The 17,142-nt window shown below is 39.0% G+C and overlaps 1 protein-coding gene across 8 annotated transcripts in view; it reads right to left on the minus strand.

Annotated features, from left to right (window-relative positions):
• Positions 1 to 2,259: 2,259 nt before the first annotated feature.
• The window catches only part of ZNF462 (zinc finger protein 462), a 153,177-nt gene continuing 138,294 nt past the window's right edge, over positions 2,260 to 17,142 (minus strand). For all 8 annotated transcript variants that reach the window (XM_064379270.1, XM_064379265.1, XM_064379236.1 and 5 more), the window contains exons 11-13: positions 12,547 to 12,679; positions 6,294 to 6,417; positions 2,260 to 5,050 (exon numbers count right to left, since the gene is read on the minus strand). In XM_064379270.1, the coding sequence (XP_064235340.1) occupies positions 4,843 to 5,050; positions 6,294 to 6,417; positions 12,547 to 12,679 (465 nt within the window). In that variant the 3' untranslated portion in view covers positions 2,260 to 4,842. The remainder of the gene's footprint in view (positions 5,051 to 6,293; positions 6,418 to 12,546; positions 12,680 to 17,142) is intronic.

Genomic DNA, 17,142 nt, shown 5'->3' on the forward strand with positions numbered 1-17,142 from the left:
AGCCATGTAAAAAGTGCTTAGAAATGAAACTGGTAGAAAACGTTCCTGGATGTGGATGTGGGGGGTAGGACAGTGACTTTATTTTAATGTCTCCTCTAATATTGTCACATCAATAATAGTAAACATAAATTTTTAAATTCTGAAAGTAAAGCCTTCTCCAATCCTTAAGGCTACACCCATTGGCACAAGTGGAATATACACACAAGTGTACAAGTGAAAGGAAGTGAGAGATACTTTTGTTTTGCTAAGCTTATTCCTCTGAGAATTGTGCCATAATGGTGGCAAATAGTGAATCAATAAGGATAGATGCAAGGGAAGAACATACCCTATAGTAATTTTTGTTAAACTTAGAACTAAAAGACTCAACAAATGTATGTGAGTAACCAATTTATTTTATGCCTCCCTAAGTCAAATATGTTCCTTTGGTTGGACAGAAAAAACACATTTACTATCAAGACCATGTTTACCAAGGGTTGCCAGTATGAATGCAGAGATGCAGTCAAAGCCTCACACCAGGAAGCTAACGGGTCTAGCAAGCCCCAGGCATCTCCAGTGGAAGTCATGTCTCCAAACGTTGCGTATTTATGCTCACTATTCATGAGCTGTCAGATGACACATCTCATGTCTGTCTTGTTTCTTGCTATAGCTAGCACCAAATATTTGCTCCAAAATCTTGGTTAAGTGCATGGGCAATGTGATGGGATTAGCATCCTGTACCTTCCAAAGAACAGAGTTTCTATCTCTACCACTTCCTGATTATGGTGGAGGCTGCTTGGTCACTTGCTCTTCCTAAGCACATTAGAAGATCAAACACTTCCCAGCCCCTTTGTGGATAGGTGGAACAGTATGACCCGATCCAGCCCATAAAGAGGCTGAAAGTGATGTGTGCTACTTCCTGGATCAGGCATTTGAGTGGGTAGAACGCTTCCAAGCTCTTAGCGGTGACCTTGAGAGTCATGTGTTGAGATGACAGCAACACTAGATGGAGCAATCTGGACTCCCGAGTCAATAGGTCTAGGACACCTCACAGACATTCACAGGGTATTTGTGTAAGAATCAAATCTCTATGGTATAAGCCAGAGATTTCAGGATTTGCCTTGTTGCAGCCCCTACCATGACTTATATAGCAATAAATTCCATTTCTTTTACATAAAACAGAGTGAGAATATGGATTAGACATGAACTCAGTAAAAGCACTGTTCATAAAATATTTCATGGATACCATGAGAGAACAGGTGTATCACATTGAAGCCCATTAAGTCACTTTCTCTTTTCCGAAAACTATAGGAGAAACTTCTCATCCTGCAGTCCTAGAAAAGGTTGAGTATCTCTTAAGCATTTGAATCCAAAGTTACTCAGAATGCGATCTTACTGATTGATCCTTTGTTTTTGCCTTGCCTATCAAGCAAGCTCATGGTCAAATGTGTGGCTTATGTGTGGCCTCATGAAATACATTTTTGTCAACTATCAACACTTTGCTACTCGATCCTCATTTTCCCTTTAGGTCCTACCTTATCTAATTTTCTGTGTCCTCCAAATGTGTTGTACATATTCTTGTAACAATGTTCCTTTGGTGAAGGGGTAACAGGCATGGGGATGAGGGAGAGTAAGAACCAAGTTTTTAGAATGAATGCCGAGCAAATGATCCAGGAGCCATACTTCTAACACTGGTAGAGGCAGATAGTATAACTCAGCTCTGAGTTAATAATTAATGCTGTTGATTTTAATTTACTTTTCTTCTAGGCTTCAAGACTATTAATTTTTCCATTGATTTTGTAACAGGGTGGCTCAAAGAAAACGTTAATGGTGGTAATTATTGCTGCAGGATGTGCAGTAAGATAGTCTGTGGCTGAGGCTTTCATGAGGCAAGTGGGGCAACAATGAAATGGATCCTACGCAGTGGGTGTGACTTGCAGTTAGCTTAAAGTGACTGTGCTTGTGGATTCAGGGTCCCCAGATGATGTTTGATCACCGGCGCTTCCTCCTTCAGAAGTTCACACATCACTTTGATTCACGTTTTTGATGGAAAATATTCCTTCCCTAAAACCCCCTCAGTTGGTGATGAATACCTGATGCAGGAATATTAACATCTGAAAATCCCCAGCTCAACCTCATCTCGGTTTTACCTTTCCATACTTATGTAGATTCAATGGCTTAAAATATCTCTTGTGTATAAACATTGAAAGGTAGTGCTGTATTATTTCTAGATTTCATAGCTGTAGTCGTATCTGTAAATGATTTACAACAGATGCACATAGACACATGTGAAAAAAATTCTTTATTAATTTCTCACATTTCATTACAAAATGTATGTTGCAAACAACTTGAATAACCTACTTGTGGTTTTTTTTTTTTTGTTTTTTTTTTGTTTTGTTTTTAAACCCTTGGCTTCAAGGACTCAGGGTCTCCCTATCTTTTATGAAGTATTGGGAAACACTGATTACTGGAGTCAATAGGTTATCATTTTGCTATTTATTTTCTTCTCTCAAGCTCTGAAAAAAATGTCCTCTGTATAAATTAAACAACAACAAAAAATGTTGTAAATTCTATGTCATTACAAGTCAACAGAATTATAATAATGCATCCAAAATGTGCGGCCACAAAATATCAGGTATATGTTTGAAAAAGAAAAAAATGACATTCTAGCCTTGTTAAAAGGATAATGGTCCCATATTTTTATTAACAGGTTAGCAAAACAAAATCCAATGGATTACAATATTTACATGTTATTTGAAAAATAAAGTAGTGATAAAAGCATGTCACAATTATTTTCTTTTTTTTTTCCTTTTTCTTTCTCTTTTTGTTTGTTTTTTGGTAACCATTACAAACACCCAATCCAGGTATGGAACTGTTTAATACATTTGAAATGAGTCCAATTAAAAACAAATAGAGACACAAAATGAATCTTTGTCTGGATAGTTCACACTTTCCCCATTTTCTGGTTTCCACATCATGGCCCCCATCCCTTAAAAAATTAAATTAAAACAAATATCCTACAAATAAAAATTCTTAACAGTAAGAAAATAAAAGAAGAACATGCTTTTCAAGTAAGCACTTATTCCACAAATGCAACATCTTTCCATGGATTTTATTTGAAGCTGTGTGGGACACTGTCATCTCAGCAATTCCCCTTCCCTTTCTTCCCTCCCACCCTCCCACAACCCTTCCAAGTAAAAAAAAAACAAAACATGAAAACCAAAGGACTCACACATGCACACACACACACTCACACACACACACATCCAAGCACACACACACACACGGGCTTCTAAAACCTAGGCTTCAAGAAAAGTTCTTTTCTATTTTTTGGAACGAAACCCTTTGTTCACAATCAGAACATATTATAAATGTAGGCTTAGATTTAGTCTAAGCTGCTCCCTCCTGAAAAAGCTGATATGGGGGACAGAGCAGCTGGCAGCTAGATTTAAAGAAAAAAAAAAAAAGAAAAGAAAGAAAGTAGTTCTCCAGGCTCCTTGTAGGATATACGTTATTTCTTGTCCACTCTCACCAAAGGGATGGGATTCTAGTACATCCCCTTGTCCCCTAAATAAATGAAAAACCCCCGCAAAACATAACGCCAACAGAAACAAAACACAGATTTTAAAATCACACACAAAAGCCAGCCAATCCTAACAGAAATTATTTGTGTGAGACGGATAATGCGTGAATTTGACAGGCAACAAAAGGGTGAGGAGGACCTCCTCGTCTGGCCCACAAGCTGCATAGCTGTGCCGAAAGTTTGGTTCTTTAGTTAAATTAAAAAAAAAAAAGAAAGTTAACTTCTTTGTTATTTTCATGTTTAAAATAAAAACATTCCTATTCACAAAAAAACTAAATCTCCCTTGCCCCCAAATTAAAACGACAGTAACAACACACACACAAAAAACAATTCATATGAAAAACTGAATTGTGCTGTGTTTGTAACACTCAAATTGATAGAAAATAAACATGTGGCAAACAAAACTCCACAACCACCTTAAAATTAGCTCACATGAATCTACCAAATTCTAAATTATAGTTGAACACTAATAAACAGCTTACCTGGAATAAAGGATGACAATTCACAAACAGTTATCTAATAATTAAAGTCTGTTTCTTTTTTTTGTTTTGTTTTTTACTAAAATAATTAAAAAAATCACAGTATTTTAAGAAATAAAACCCACATGGGGATTTTAAGCACAATTTGTGTTCCTTTCTTTAAAACTCTTTTTTTTTCTCCATTCACCATCTTGCCCAGCAGTTCTCTCTACATTTAACCACAACGACGACAGGTAGTACTGACAAATGCAGAGAGTTCCCTTGGTTAAGTTTGAGGTACTAGGAAACAGGTGACTGTTTTATGCAAAGCAGTTTCTTTTTTTTGTTTTCTGTTTTTGTTTTTTGTTTTTTTCCCAAAGCGGCTGCAGTTAGGTCTTGAAAAAGCTTAAGGTATTAAAACTAGAAAAACGCACCAAAAGTTGTGCGTCAAAAAGTTGCTCCCCAATGAGAAGTCTTGTACTGTCACGGAGCTTCTGTTTCCACATACTGTCCAAGACCACCACAGAGTGCACCGTACCCTTGGGAGGTGCTTCCATATTCCGCAACAAATGAAACTTCCATGATGAAGATCCGGAAGAAAAGATGTAGTGATGGAAAAGGAGCCACATATTCCAACCATTTAAATAACTTTAATTTACATACTCACTCACACAGGTACCAGTGCTTTGAAAATAGATTGTTCAGTCCTAAAAAGCAGCTTTGTTCTGTCTTCTCTTTTCTGTCCCTCCCTTCTCAGCCCAAGCCAGCCCTCCCACTTTTTCATCACTGTTCAAGTAAGGTTTGATTAAGAATTTCACCAAACGCTTATTCGTTTTTGGCCTCTGCATTCTCCAGGAGAGATTTGTCGGCAGTTACTACACAGATGGCTACTGTATCATTCTTTAGGGAAAAGTCTATCCCAATGGCCTCGTCATCTTCCTTTTCCTCTATGGAGGGCATTTTAACACTGTTCTCCATGATCTCTTTTGAGTGGATTTCTTCTCTGCTCACCTGCTTGGTGTCATTCAATGCCCTGGAAAAACATTTATTGAAGAGACAGATGAGTATAGTTATCTATATTTCTCTTATTAAACAAATAAATAATAAAAGCCCTCAAGTGTCTTTATTTTCCTGATCCTGTAAAAGCTTTGGGGTTTCCTTTGAACAAATGCCATGGGTATATGACAAAAATCCAAGTGATCCATCCCTGCTATATGTTTTGCTTAAGTCATATATTTCTGTATCTTAAAGATTTGAACTTACAGAAATATCCATTATTATTATTTTTTATTATGCTTTAAGTTCTGGAGTACATGTGCAGAACATGCAGGTTTGTTATATAGGTATATATGTGCCATGGTGGTTGGCTGCATCCCATTATTACATTATGTTTTGATTATACCATGTTTTGTTTCTAGATGAGCACAGTCACATTATGTCACTTCCTCTACTGGGTCATAAGTGGTAATAGCAAGAACTGTTTTATGCTCAAAGTGATGAGCTGAACCCAGAAGCTTGGATATTATTTATATTTATTAAGTCTAAAAGAGTAACTTAGGTACTAAAGATTTATTTGTCAGATCCTGAAACAAATCATAAAAACAAACTAAAAGCAAAAACCTGAAGATGGAACCCCTGTCTTGGGAAGTTTGCTTATATTCTCTGAGGTCTAGATCCTTGAGGCTTCAGGCTTCATATTACCACACAAGCCATATTTCCTCCTGAAAAGACCATATCCTACGTTCTCTCTGTGTCTGGTGGACTAACGGTACCTTGTTGAGGGGCTGATTCTATGTTCAGGGATCTCATAAGTATTTTACAAGTATGCTCTCACCTACCTGGGAGGCAGGCAGAAGCTGGCTCTGTCCCCGAGGCAGGACATGGGAATGTTCAGGGCCACTCAGGGAATGATCAGTCACAGAGGCAGGAACAGAAGCCAGATCTTTTGACCTCGATTCACGTTCTATTATAGAATGTCATGCTAATGAAAACTAAAGGGACACTGGCTGGAGAAAACACTGTACTTCTGCACATGGGCTTGAGTGGGACTTGTCATTCATGAAGATGATTTTTCCTCATTTGACTTGCGACTGGGTGACCATTTTTAAAAAAACAACAGAAAAGGAGAAACTTGGCTCCTCACGATTGCCTCTCCTCCCATGGCCCAGAAATGTGACACAGAGGGGTATACATACTGTCAGGGGAACAAAAACAAGAGCCCCTCCCTCCCTACCTCTTGCTTTGGACAAAAGCATCCTTGGGATGGCCCGACTTACATGCCGTGTCTCAGCACATGTCTTTCCCACTCAGAGCCCTGTGAAAATGCCCGTCCACAAAATTCACATGGAAAACGCTTCTCAGTGTTAATAGCAGCCCCGTGGTCAGAAAATCTCATCAGCTCTGCAAAGAGAAGGCCAAAGTATTACCTGTGTGCTGTGGGAATTGGCAGAATAGATAAGTCAGCATTCATTAGGATACCCTCTCTCCTACCTTCACTTAGAATGCCATGCGGTGAAAGCAATTTCCAGATTCCTTACTTTTTCTTAGGTTTCCTGCTTAGGGCATTTCTTGGATAGCATTCAAGAACTGTTTCTAGTTCTTGGGCCCCAAGACCTCATTCCTCCTCACCTCCCCAATGCTTCTATCACATAATCTGGGTCTTTCTTGACTGAAGAGACCCTTGCTCATTCCAAAGGAATCTGAGCATTATTTTTTCTGATTTATTCTTTCCCTTGTGTGATGATCTATATCAGTGCCTCACAGGTTAGCATCTATTCATTTCCTTTTTGACACAGGTTTATCTTTGTTCGCTAAAAAGAATATAGGCTACCGAAAGCCCTGGACCAGGTTGTGTGTTGTGGACCTTAGGCTTTCTACTTGCTCCAAGTAAGGATGAAGGAGGCTCATGACTTGTGGTCATCCAACATAGATATTATAATTAATACCTTACAGGGCAGTTATGTGCATTCAATGAGATATGCAAACGAAGAATCTACCATAAACATGAATCTGGACGAGTGGGAACCAGTATGTGAACACATGTCCCCAGCTATTGAGAGATCCTGGCCAGCTGCCCGGCACCTACCCCTCAATTGGTTATATTCATGAATAGGCAGACATTTCTGGACCGTCTGTTGTAAGCATCAAATATTGACTTAGTTGTTTTGTTTCCTCCATGGTACTGGGCACATGCTAGAAGTCTGATAAATGTGGATTGGCTGTTTTCAGGCCACGTCTCCTGGCAAACTCAAAGATAAGAGCTTATATGGCCATTGTGTTAGCCTGAGTTCCTAGCCCATATGTGTTTCATTATGCCACAGAGGGCCAAGTCTTCATGTGGGTAATAAACGGCAGGACCTTGCCAGTTCTGCAGCCGTGTTGCAAAGTAAGGGCATCGCACAGGGAAGTGTTGATCATCTTTACCCTCTGATCACTCTGGTCCACACATACGAGACATTACAGGAAGATGCCTCTTGGTTGAAATGCCCCATCTAATAAGATTCTCACTCAGGACGATGTCAACAGGATGGGGGGCTCTGTGATGCCTTAATCTTCAGCACAAAAAGCTATGTGACTGGGGCCAGTTTTAACAAAAGATGAAACATTTTCTCACAAATTAAGAAGATCACCACACAAGCCATTAAAAATAATTGCACAGACTATCTTCCTTGATTCTTTTCACTGGAAATGAGACAGCACCATCTGCTCTGCGCATTAATTCCTTAGCAGGGATTATCTTGGGCAAGAAATCAACAGAATGCCTTCCTGACTCCTCCCCAACTGCATAATGAGAAGGGGGTGGGGAGGATTCTGCTTGGGTTAATTTTGATTTCTTCATGCCTGGATTCTTCTCTTTCAAATCTCCCCTGAGCTTCCTAAGCAGGACCTGCAGTGTGTCCATATTCAATCCAGTGCTTGCATTTAGAAAGGAGGTAGGGAGTGGGGTGGCTGCGAGGCTGTGAACCCCCTAAATTGAGGGTGTCTGATGAAAGTCTAAATTGCCATCTAGAGGAATAATGTTCCTGGTACACTTGCTCCTTTACCCTTTATCTGCAAACAGGAAACCAGTCATCTGTCCTTTCCAATGGCATATAGTAAGTTCTGCCCTCAAAGGAGGAGGCCACTGGCCACTGGCCACACTTCCAAGAGCTCTCCACCAGCCTGAGAGCTGCCTACAAGCCACCTCCCGCCCTCTGCTCCTAGAAGCAGGAATGTCTGGCAGAAACATCCGAGGCTATTGTGTGCATTTCTTCTTCTTGCCAAGAATATACCTAGATGGTGGCAAGTTGATTCTCAGTCTATTCAAAGGAGATGAGACAAAGGAGGCTGCTCTTTCAAGGATCAGCGAGGGGGAAGGGAAGGTTTAGTCTTGTAATTCCCATTAACATGACTGGAAGTTACTCATGTAAATCCCCCACCCTCTGAGAGGAATAGTGCTTCTCCACCCTGAGGGCTTTTTCTTCCCCCATGTGGTGAAGCTCATGAATGTGGACGCTATACTTTTTCCGGTGGGAAGAGGAGACCCTGAAGTCCTTTCCAGCCAGACCACTCCAGTGGAATGCCACAGTGCCAAGTAGAAGGGGGCTGGCAAGTAGGGTAAAATGGGGAAGTCTGCCTGGTGTCCCTCACACATCTCAACCACCATCTTTTAAATTCAAGTTTTCTTTCTTTCCTTTTCCTTTTTATATGGAGTCTTGGGGAGAGGAGGCCTAAAAGGTTTTTTTTTTTGCCTTGGTAATGCTTATAACGTTTGAAATCACACATGCTCAGCTTTAAAGATTAAAAAGTCATAATAATATCCAATGAGAAATAATTTATTTCTTGAGAAGGAAAGGCAAGGCCACAGAGCATCATGAAGAAAGAGGAGTCTTTCTGTCAAAAGTATCCTCTTCCCAGAAAACTCTGGTTATAGTGCAGAGATGTTAAGAAATCATTGTGAAATGATTACTTAACATGAAATGGTCTGAAAAAGAAAAAAAAAGCCATGCTTCTCTGATCACAACCATTTTCCTTGTAAGTAATGGATTAATACAGTCCCTACTCATAAAAGTACTCACTTTATGAGAACAATCAACCAAATTGTAAGGATGTTTTATTTGTCCATGTATTTTTCAGGTTGACTGTAGGCACAGGGTTTTTGACAGGATAGTGTACCTTGGCTGTCATTTCCTGCTGTCTGTCTTGGTCAGGGGTTCAAGAGGCAAACTGGAGCCCCCCTTTGCAAACCCATAGTCTTTTGCCTTGGCATCATGGTAGGAGGGTGAGTGCAAGTCAGGAAAAGGAACGGAGAACATCTTGGAGAAAAGCAGCCCACCAATAGGCTTCCTTATGTTTGCAGGCAGAACAAGCAGAAAGCACAAAGAAATTCTGCAGAAGTGCTCCTTAGAGCGAGGTCCCGAGGGCCACTGAATCCACAGATTTCAGAGCCAGGTCCCCTTCAGTGAAGATTACACTACTCAAGGCATTGGGAAAGTGGTGTGTAGGGTAAGAAGAGGGTTTGCCTTTGGAGTCGGAAGACCTAAATTTGAACTGAATTTGATCTCCAGGGTTTATGTTTTTTTGTTTGTTTTTGGTTTTACTTTGAACATGCTCTTAAATTTTCCGGGTGTTCATTCTTGCATTTGTGAAATCACAGTAATAACACCTATACTGCAGGCTTATCGTTTATTAGGTGATTGCTATATTCCAGAAACTGGGCTAAGGTCTGTGTGTAATCTCATTTAATCTTTACAACAACCTATGGAACCACACTCTGGATAGCCAAAGCAATCTTAAGGAAACAAAACAAACTTGGAGGCACCACCTTAGCTGACTTTAAAATTGACTACAAAACTGTAATAATCAAAATGGCATGGTACAGGCATAAAAACAGATACACAGACCAATAGAACAGAATAGAGAGCTCAGAAATAAATCCACACATTCATGGGCCATTGGTTTTCAACAAAGGTGCCAAGAACACATAATGGGGAAAGAGCAGTTTCTTCAATAAATGGTGTTGAAACAGGTGGACATCCACAAGCAGAAGAATGAAATTAGATCCTCATCTCACATCAGATACAAGAATTATCTCAAAATGAACTAAAAACTTGAATATAAGACCTAAAACTATAAAACAACTAGACAAAAACAAAGGGGGAAAAACTCCATGACACTGGTCTAGGCAATGGTTTTTTGGAAATGACCTCAAAAGCATAAGCAATGAAAGCAAAAATAGATAAACAGAATTACATCAAACTAAAAAGCTTCTGTATAGCCAAGGAAATAATCAACACAGTAACAGACAACCTATGGAATGAGTGAAAATATTTGCAAACCACGCATCTGATAAGAGATTAATACCCATGCCATATTAGGAAATCAAGCAACTCAATAGGAAATAACCTGATTAAAAAATGGCAAAGGATCTGAGTAGATATTTCTCAAAAGAAGACATACAAATGACCAGCAGGCATAAGAAAAAATGTTCAACATCACTAATCATCAGGGAAATGCAAATTAAACCACAATGAGCTATCACTTCACACCTGTTACAAGGCTATTATCAAAAAGAGTAAAGATAACATGCTAGAGAGAATGTGGAGATAAGGGAAGTCCTGCACATTGTTGGCGGGACTGCAAATTAGTACAGCCGTTATGGAAACAGCATGGAGGTTCCTCAAACAATTAAAAGTAGAACTACCATATTGATCTAGCAATCCCGCTTCTAGGTATATCCAAAGGAAATGAAAGCAGGATATTGAAGATATATCTGCACTTTCATGTTCACTGCAGGGTTACTCATAATAACCAAGGTAAGTAATCTAGCTAGGTGTCCCTCAATAAAGGAATGGATAAAGACAATGTGGAATATACACATATGAAATACTATTCAGTCTTAAAAAATATGAAATCCTGTCATTTGTGACAACATAGATAAACTTGTAGAACATTATGTTAAGTGAAATGAGCCAGGAACAGAGAGGCAGGCACAAATACTGCATTATCTCACTTACATGGGGAATCTAGAAAAGTCACACTCATATAAGCAGATAGTAGAATGATGGTTGCCAGGGGCTGGGGGTTTGGGGAGATGTTGTTCAAAGGATACAAAATTTCAGTCATAGAAGAATAAGCTCAAGAGATCTATTGTACAACAGTGACTACAGTTAATAACAACATATCGTATACCTGACAATTGCCAAGAGAGTAGATTTAAGTGTTCTCACCATAAAAAATGGCAAGTATGTGAGGTAATGCATATGTTAATTAGCTTGATTTAACTTTCCACAATGTATACATATTTTGAAACATGCTGTACATCATAAATGTATACAATTTTTATCAATTAAAAATAATTAAAAAATAAATAAATAAAAAATGTCCAAACTCTGATGTTTGGACATTTTTTATCTATTTAAAAAAAAATCTTTAAAACAATCTTAGGAGGGAGGTGATATTATTCTCATTATAATTATTGTTATTATTTTATAGATGATGAATGTACAACGAGATAAAATAATTTATCCAAAGCCATCTAGATAGTAAGTAGCAGAACTGGAAGCCAAATTCAGGCAGGCTAAATGTATAGTCCTCTTCAGTCCATGAGATTAAAGAAAAATGTTATATAAAAAACACCAGCACTGAGGGTAGCACATAATGGTGCTCAGCAACGGCAACTCGTACTATTCTCATTTCCGGGTTGATATCTGCAATGTTCATTTCTGATGTTTATATTATCCACATGCTTTTGATAAATCTGCAATAACTAAAGTAACATATCCCAGCCTATATTCTTGTATGCATAGTCTGGGGTTTTCCACAATATTCTATGTTAAACAATATAGAAAACCAACTCTGAATCACATAAATGTATATCTACAACTAAATATACTTTTGAAAACTTTTTCATTTTGAATTAATTATAGACTCACAGGAAGTTAGAAAAATAGTACCAAAGTCCCACAAAACTTTCCACAGTGTATTCTGTAAATTTTAAGTTGAATGAAAGAGGTGGTCTCTCTTTCTCTCTCTTTACAAAGCAAGTCAGAGCACAAAGTGGGTTAAGAAAAGGGCCACACAGAGGGGCATCAGGGGGCGGGGGCTCAAGTTCTTTGCAGCCTCCCCTACAGTTCCAACTATGTGTGTGTGCCCCAGCAGCAGTCATTTTAAATAAGCATTCAACTGGAAGTTCATTCTCATTCCTCTATAGCTCTACAGTGTCATCCATCTTGCTGTCTGCTTGTCCTTATTCTAAAGATTCCCTAGATACCAGTTTTCCTTATTAAAAATAAATCACTGCCATCTATTTTTCAACAAACATGTATCTATAATTAGGGAGAAAATGTCTGTTTTCCTTGGCGTTTCTATAGCTGGTAATAGTTTACAAAGACACAGCCCTTTATGTGTTTCCTAAGTCAGTCTGTTGTGCTACTTAACTAAGAAGGATCATTCCTTCTGTTATTCCTACAGCAACCTCCTTCCTCCCTTCTGTCTCACCACGGACATGCCAGATACCATCTGGGACTGGGAGGGCAGGATGAGACTAACCTCTGTCTTCAGCCTTGCTGTTCATTTCTTCTTCCTTGTCCTCATCATCACTGCTGGAGCTCTCCATTTTTTCCTTCATCTGTTCCAGCTGATCCAAGTTAACCCGTCCAACCAGCTCAAAGTTACGGCTTACCTGAAAAAGGCCCAAACAAATGATGGAATAATAAACTGCAGACCAAATGAGGTTCTCCTTGATGTAAACATCTTTCCAACATCATTTTCCTAGGACTGTGGTTTTGGAACCAGCACCAAAACAACCCAGGGGCCCAAGACGTCATTTTCTTCATTTTGATACTTTTGGAGATGGAACTGCCCTTTGCTCCCACATTCCATCATTTTCACTGAAACTTTTGTGCCCTGGACCTGCATTACCAAACTTGTGAAGAAACGTGAGCTATAGTATGCAGGAGACCAAAAGTAAGATGAAGCCTAGAGTATAAATATCCAAAAAATGTGTTTTTTTGTTGAATTCAAAGGTGTAACTCTCATAACAACTCAAGTTTCAAATACTTCTGCAGGTGAAGAAGTTCTGCAAGCATGCTGGCCACTAGCACAAGACACAATACAACCTTCTTTACCATGATCCCATCAACCAGGGTGTTGTGGGGTGTCCCAGGTTAGACCAGGTGACAGCTATCTGATTGTTAACTTGAATTTAAATGGAAGATAATATTACTACTGTTAGTGTTACTACTGTTTTTGAAGCTACCCACAGCCTATATATCAAGGGTGGGAGTATCTGGAAAAAACCTAGATAACTAACCCCTAAAAGCCCTTTAAAAGTGTTAACTATGGCTGGTTTCTATTTAGGTAAAGTGTGGTCAAAATAATGTGGGAATACAGGCTTTCTTCAAAATATCATTAGAGGGAAACAAAAGTTTACAATAAGAAAAGTTTTCAATGAATTTCCATTTTGGGTTCTCAGATCAATAGTAGCACAAAATTTACCTTCTTCATGAATCGCTTTTCAGAACCTCTCCAGTTGCATGCATAGAATGATCAGAATTGGCAAGCTGGTACAGGGCTAAAGCCGAGAGATAGCCATGGGCTACGCCTCTATGTATGGTGTTATGCTCCCCTTGTTGGAGGCCTGGGGTGGGGACACACAAGATGAGTGAGATCTGGTTCTGGCCTCCAGAGGTTCACAGTGAGTTGAAGATAGAAGACAGACATCACAAATCAGATTCCAAGGCGGACTTCCCTAGCCGCCACAGTAGAGACAGAGTGGTAAGAGGGCACAGGAGAGGAAAGAGATAATTTACAAGACAAGTCCAAAATATTATCTGGGACCAGACTGGAACTAAGATTTGGTGAACACCAATTCCCTGTGCCTGGGAGATGGGAACATCATCACTGACTGTGACAAATGTAAGGAGCCTCAGAGTACCAGGTCTAAGACACTGAGGCAGAATACTGTCCCAAGAACATCCTGTAATACATAGGTAGCATTCAGAAAGAGAAGAACTCAGAGAAAAAAACCCTTTTAAAACAAGAGAAAAAATACACTGATCTATCTATCTGTAACAATGAAATTAGTTAACTTTGAAAACAACTCAACATGAGGGTAGAGAAGACGTAGAGAACAATCTCAACGCTAAACACACAGGAAAGGCAACTTCTTGTTTTTCTCAACTAAAAAAGCTTTAAAAATGAAGAGACTAAGGCAAGAAGAAGGAGAAAGAGGTCAATTCCAAATCCTAATTTATCTTTCTTCCCCTCTAAGTCCACAGTAACAGTTTTCAAAGGACTTTTGCTTGTAGCATCTTACTAACTATGGCTTTAACATTTTCACTGATTTCCTTCTATGACATAAGAGCAAAAAGGGATAGCACAAGGAACATGTGCTTTGAAATCAGACAGACCTGAGTTCAAGTTTAGGATTTGTCACTAACCACTAGATTCTGAATAAATCACTCGATATATGTCCTTGATATCTTCATTTGTAAAAGGAGGTCAGCATAATGCTTGAAGCACAACAGTTCCCCAAAATGTAATTTCCTTCCCCTTTCTGGGAATGTGAGTCTTTTCTAGTTTTGGCTCTTGGAAATGCTTACAACAAGCATTGTAAATGGATATTTACGAAATTATGTTTAGCCATAGAGTCTACATTTTAGCCAAATAGCATTTATGATAAATATTTGAATAAAAAGTTTTCTGGCTTGCTAGTTTTTCAGGAAAAGTGGGCAAAGTTCCAATTTGCCTAATTTTTACATACATTTGAAGAAAAATATTTTTAAGTGACTAGTACATAAAAGGCAGCCTTTCCTGGGTCACTTTTTCCCATACTTCCCACCATTAGTAATCAGGGAAACTATAAATACATGTAAAGGACATGAGGGGTGGGCTGTCACCAGGAAACAAAAATAATGAAACCAAAACAGAATCCTCAAACATCTGCTTTAAGCCAGTTGTATTCATTCATTCATTCATTCATTCATTCATTCATTCATTCAAGGATTCCTGGAAGGCTGACTTGTTGTGTGTCAGTCCCTGGGGTTCACAATGGAACCCCTGCTTCTTTTGGAGTTCTTGGTGACAGAAGGAGATCTGTCACCAAACCAAATGTTATTTCCCCCCGCCTTCATTCTGGGTTTTTTTTTGAAGACTGTATTTGTCCATTTTCCCAGCACCATCATCCCTTCACTGGAAAACTGTTAACATTTTAAATTCTGCATGATTTTAAAATAGTACATGACATTTTCACAGTATGATGTTCATCCCAGGCTAACCCAGGATTTATTTGGTCCTGAAGATTTCTAAAATCTTTGCTAGGCAATTAAAAGATTTAAAAATGAGAACTAAAATTTTTGCTATGTAATTAGAAGATTTTAAAATAAAAACTCTTTATTGTTTTGGGTTACGACGGTATTTGAAATCCCCAAGCCATCCATCCAAATATTAATCCTAACACAAAAGGAAGACTCTTTTCTGCATTCCTGAGCCCATTATCATCTCTTACCTGGATTATTGCAAGCCCCTTCCCCTCCCATATTGGTCTCCCAGCACCTAATCTTGTCCCTTCTTGTATCTGATTCTTTAGTGTGGTCAAAGCAATCTTTAAAAAAATTTAAATCTCTTTGTGTCAGTCTCTGCTTGCCCTGAGGATGAAATACAAATTTCTTACTGTCGTTTACACAGCCGGCTCTCATGTTATTCTGGCACATCTTCTCCAGGCTCCTCCTTTCTCCCACCACCCTGAACTTACTGAGGTCATGCCCTTGAGGAGTCTGTGCCTCCACCATCTCACCTGTCTGAAACTCTCTCCTGCCTGCTGGCTTCATGTGTTCACTCCTTAACCTCCTAGCCCCGCTTCTGTCACTTCATCTGGGAGAGCTTCCTTAAACTTCTCCTGCTCCATATCCTTGCTCCATGCTTTCACAGCACTCTGCATTCCCCTTTGAGAGCACCCCCATTCAGTAATGAATTGTTTATGGCCTGCACTTCCCCAATCCAGCTACGAACTATGAGGAAAGACTTGCTGGGAGTCTTATTTACAGCTGAACCCCCACATAGTCAGCATAGTGTCTAGATTAGACAGCGTGTTATTCTTGTCTCCTGGCTCTGGACACCTTCATTTTCACTTAAAAGTTTCTTTTATATAAACATTCACAAAAAAATTTACAAAAATACAAAAAAAAAAAATCACATTTAAAGTCCAGTTACCTATATACAATAACTGTTAATGAATTATTGTATTTTTGTATTCCTGTTCTCTATCTGTAGATTATTTACATTGCTTTTATCGTTAAAACAAACAAGTGTATATCCTACTTTTTCATCCCTGGCATAGTGTACACATCATTCTCTGAATAAACGCATTTTTTAATCACTACATAGCATTTCATCAAGTGGATATATGATAGTTTACTTGACTATTCATTCCTGTATGAATTTACCGTGGATCATTTCTGGCTTCTCACTATTAAAAATATTTATTACAAACAGTAATAAACCTTACTTTATTTCAGTCTTTCTTTCATGCTTAGTTTTAACTTTATAGGCTAAATTTCCAGATGTGAAATTACAGGGTCAAAGTCAAAGGGTATAGACTTTATAAAAGCTCCCATCTATTTCTGAACTGATGACAGTACTTTCTGGGCCTGGAGATTGGTGGATATCTGAATAACGTCTTGATGGTGTAGATGACGTATTGAGAGAAATAAACTTTTTTCCTCTAAAGATGAGAAGCAGTTTATTATCATTTCCCCAAAGGCCCACAACAAAGGGAGAAAGAGCAAGCCTAAGAGTTTGAGATTTAGAACCTGGTTCCTTGCAGCCTTCTGCAAGTGAAAGAAGCCATATATGTTCTTAAAGGGTGGCTTTTTCAGATACATAATCATTCAGACTAGAAAACGATATACAGATCTTTATTCCTGTGAAAGCTATTTGTGAATGCCCACTCACTCAAGGTGCCCTGTGAAGGCCACTAACCCAGAGTTGGTGAAGTCATCTGTCCTATGAGAATGTGAGATGAGGGCTGGGTGCTATGGCTCACACCTATAATCCCAGCACTTTGGGAGGCTGAAGTGGGTGGATCCCTTGAGGTCAGGAGTTTGAGACCAGACTGGCCAACACGGTGAAACCCCATCTCTACTA

Source organism: Aotus nancymaae, unplaced genomic scaffold (genome assembly GCF_030222135.1).
Source record: "Aotus nancymaae isolate 86718 unplaced genomic scaffold, 86718_ANA_hifiasm-v0.15.2.pri h1tg000003l, whole genome shotgun sequence".
NCBI classification, from domain to species: Eukaryota; Metazoa; Chordata; class Mammalia; order Primates; family Aotidae; genus Aotus; species Aotus nancymaae.